Consider the following 3762-nt stretch of genomic DNA (forward strand, 5'->3'; position numbering starts at 1 on the left):
GTAAAATAATGACCATTTTTCAAAATATAATTTGTTTTTTTAATAATTACTGCGATAATATAACTATACACTGTAGACGTTCAATGTGCTTTTGAAGTTTACAATATAAAATCGAATATTTATATTTATTCAAATTTTTATTATTTATATTTTTACACAAAGAATAAACCAACAACGAGTAGCTGCACTTTCTCCAGTCACATTTAAAATTTTAGTGGCGCCATCTCTTATCATATATAAGTTTTCAAAATAAAATATTTTTAAACTATTATAGAGCTTAATTTTCAGAGTAGGAATGAGTTTTATAGTTAAAGAAATCGAAATGCTAATAACGAGTATGACCGTTATTAGTGCTAATTCTACTGGAGTTACACATTTCCTCACCCATCGACCTACCTCTAACTACCAAGATTTGATGACATCAAGGCCCTGAATAAACAAACAAACCTCCCTGCAAAATTTCAGGAATTTTCGACTAAAGTCACAGGCGTTATTAAGGTTCAAATAGAGTGAACAAATTCGTGTCCCCTCGCACACACACTAGCATCCATACTATACAAAAAAAATATCATTCAACTCTTATATTTCTCCCATATATATATATATGGTGCCCGTCCCCCGCGCTAGCGACATGGTCAAGCCGAATGTCGTGCGCACCCATTCTGGCGCACGCGGGAAAAGAAAGACGAAGCTTAAGCGCATTCTTCTCCCCCAAGGCGAAAAGAAGACGACGGTAAGAGTAGGAAAGGAAGAAGCTACGACGTGTCCGCCTCAAGACGATTTGTTAGTGTTCTTTGTGTTGTAACGTCCTCTGTATTATATTAAAGTGTACGTCCTTATATGTTATAAGAAGTTCTTCGTGTTTTCTTAAACTGAGTTCTACATGTGCCTCTTAACGCTCAGCTCAGCCATCCACAGACACCACATTTTCTCAGGAGTGGGATGCAAGTGACTGAAAGTGATCTAAGTGATTGTGGATTATCGAAAGCATAGTGTTTGAAGATTATAAAATGATTCAGATAGTCCAAGGTTGACGTTGGCAAAAAGGAAGGTTTTATTTCGATGTCTAAGCTATTTGAGAGCAGCAGAGAAGGCGAGTAGGGAAGTGGACAAGAGTTTACATAAGGGTCGTAAGTTATGTCACCCGTCTGACACCTGGCCGAGGTTCACATACTTTTAGAGAGGAAGTGCGGGGTGACAGGAAATTCCACGAAACTTGCTACAAATAGTTGCTGCACTTTTAGATACAAAAACACTCATCTTGGAAGCAGAGTAAGGGGTACGTAGACTTTTATTTTTCAAAATGATCCTAAATGACATAAAAGAAATAAGCGTTGCATTGAAAAATTGCAAATTTGATAAAATTAAAATTCTCCATAAATTTATTTTTAATACCGACGGTGATCGCTCAAATCGAAAGAGAATAAGAAATTTTAGTGGATTCACGTTTGCTTTAGACAGTGACGATTTCAATAAGAAACTGAAAAGTATAGAAAGTGACTTTTCCCTGAATGAGCTGATCACGATTTCCAACATTCTAAACATATCTTTCGAGGGTAATAAGTCGGAAGTGGCGAAGAGAATTCTAGCCGATTTGTGTGTTTTGGAGTCCTTAGCCCAGCATGTCCGACTCGACGTTTTGTCCGGCTCTGAGTCTGAAGCCGATGAACCAAATGAAAAAAATGAAAGTGGAGGTGAACTTTCAATGCAGTGCGATATGAATAAAAATAAAAACAGTCTCGATTCCTTTATCCAATCTGAACAAAGTAATGCTGCCGCTAGTTCCGTTCCCAATGGTGTTACCATTAATTATTCCGATATCGAAAGTACCATTTCTAAGTTTAATGCAGAATCGCACGAGAATGTTATTCGTTGGATCGAACATTTTGAAAATATCTCTAAATTATTTAGTTTGTCTGAATTACAAAAATTCATTTTTGCGAAAAGATCCCTTGGTGGTAACGCCTCTTTATTCGTAAGAACAGTACCCGAGATTAATTCGTGGCAAAGACTAAAACAAGCCTTGATAGATGAATTCTCTTTTGAAATTAATTCGGCTAAGTTGCATGAGATTTTAAGTAAGCGCACAATGCAAGACTCTGAGTCCGTTCAGGAATATTATTTAAAGATGAAAGAGTTGTGTAATTTCGGAAAAATAGATGATGGTGCTTTAATGCATTATGTGATTAAAGGGATCAACGATAAACACGAAAATAAAATTATTTTATACGGATGTAAAGACTTGTCAGAATTTAAAGAAAAACTTAAAGTTTATGAAGTAATAAAAGGTGATTCTGTTAAGGGCAAGGGTGTTTTCGACAGAGTGAAGCCTAGACATGATTCTTATAACAGAAATAATAATACTTTCGATAGAAATAAACCAAGGTATGAAAATTATAGATCTAATGCAAAATACGAAAATGCGAATAAAAATAACGTAAAGCAGAATGGTTATGTTGATAATCGTAGCAACAGAATTTGTTATAATTGTGGTTCGAGAAATCATATCTCCAAGTATTGTATTCATAAAGATAAAGGTTTAAAGTGTTTTCAGTGTGAAGCGTTTGGTCACAAGGCTTCTGAATGCCCAAAATCAAATTCAAAACCAGAACTTGCCACTTTAGATATTGCTATAGAACCGAAATTGTTTAAAACGATAGTAATTGGTAACATGAGTATAAAGGCGGTGATGGACACTGGGAGTCAAGCAACATTACTTAGAAAATCTGTTTTCGATAAACTAGGATTTAGGAGGTTATTCCCAACTAATTCCACTTTAAATGGATTTGGAAAGTCAGTAGTTGACCCATTAGGCTGTTTTACAGAAAATATTCAAATTGATGATTTTAAGTGTCGTGCTGATGTGTGCGTAGTAGCAAACGATGTAATGACTTGTGACGCCATCGTAGGCCTTAATGTTTTAATGCAGGGCGAGACAACTATTAATGAAAGTGGTATCATAATAAAAAATAAAACTCGATGTGTTAAGGAAATAAACTGTTTGTCTATTTTGCCAATCGATTTAACTACGACGGGTGAAATCGACGTAAACATTGAACCAGACGTTCCTAATATTTTTAAAAGTAAGGTGCAACAATTGGTTTTGGATTATGTTCCACATAAAGTTGAGAGAACAAATGTAGAACTAAATATTTTGGTCAAAAATCACGAACCGATATTTCATCAGCCGCGTAGATTGCCATTTTCCGAGAAAAGGATTGTTGAAACTCAAGTCGCTGAATGGTTAAAGCAAGGAATAATAGAGTCAAGTTCTTCAGAATATTGTAGTCCAGTGGTGGTCGTAAAGAAAAAGAATGGAACCCCCCGTGTATGCATAGATTACAGATAAATTGAACAAAATAATCTGTAAAGGACAGGTTTCCCCTCCCACTAATTGAAGATATCTTAGACAGACTACAGGGATCACAAATTTTTAGTACAATCGATCTCAAAAATGGATTTTTCCATGTCGATGTAAATAAAAGATAGCAGGAAGTATACTGCATTCGTGACACATGAAGGACAATATCAATTCCTTAAGGTTCCCTTTGGACTTTGCAACTCTCCCGCTGTGTTTCAAAGGTATATCAACACCATTTTCCGACCTTTGATTAATGATGGCATTGTATTACCTTATATGGACGACATCATCATTTTGTCTTCCTCGCTTGAAGAAGGAATCAAGCGACTTGAAAGAGTCTTAGAACTTGCCAGTGATTATGGACTAGAGATAAACTTTAAGAAATCTCATTTTTTAAAAAA

The 3762-nt window shown here is 35.5% G+C and overlaps 1 protein-coding gene across 1 annotated transcript; it reads left to right on the top strand.

Annotated features, from left to right (window-relative positions):
- The first annotated feature begins 1303 nt into the window (after window positions 1-1303).
- Window positions 1304-3349, top strand: LOC136970421 (uncharacterized). The gene has a single exon (XM_067264861.1). It carries the CDS (start codon window positions 1304-1306, stop codon window positions 3347-3349), a length of 2046 nt encoding a protein of 681 aa, XP_067120962.1.
- The last annotated feature ends 413 nt before the right edge of the window (window positions 3350-3762 follow it).

The sequence above is a fragment of the Centruroides vittatus genome, unplaced genomic scaffold, assembly GCF_030686945.1.
Source record: "Centruroides vittatus isolate TY-2023 unplaced genomic scaffold, ASM3068694v2 contig_1967, whole genome shotgun sequence".
Taxonomy (NCBI): Eukaryota; Metazoa; Arthropoda; class Arachnida; order Scorpiones; family Buthidae; genus Centruroides; species Centruroides vittatus.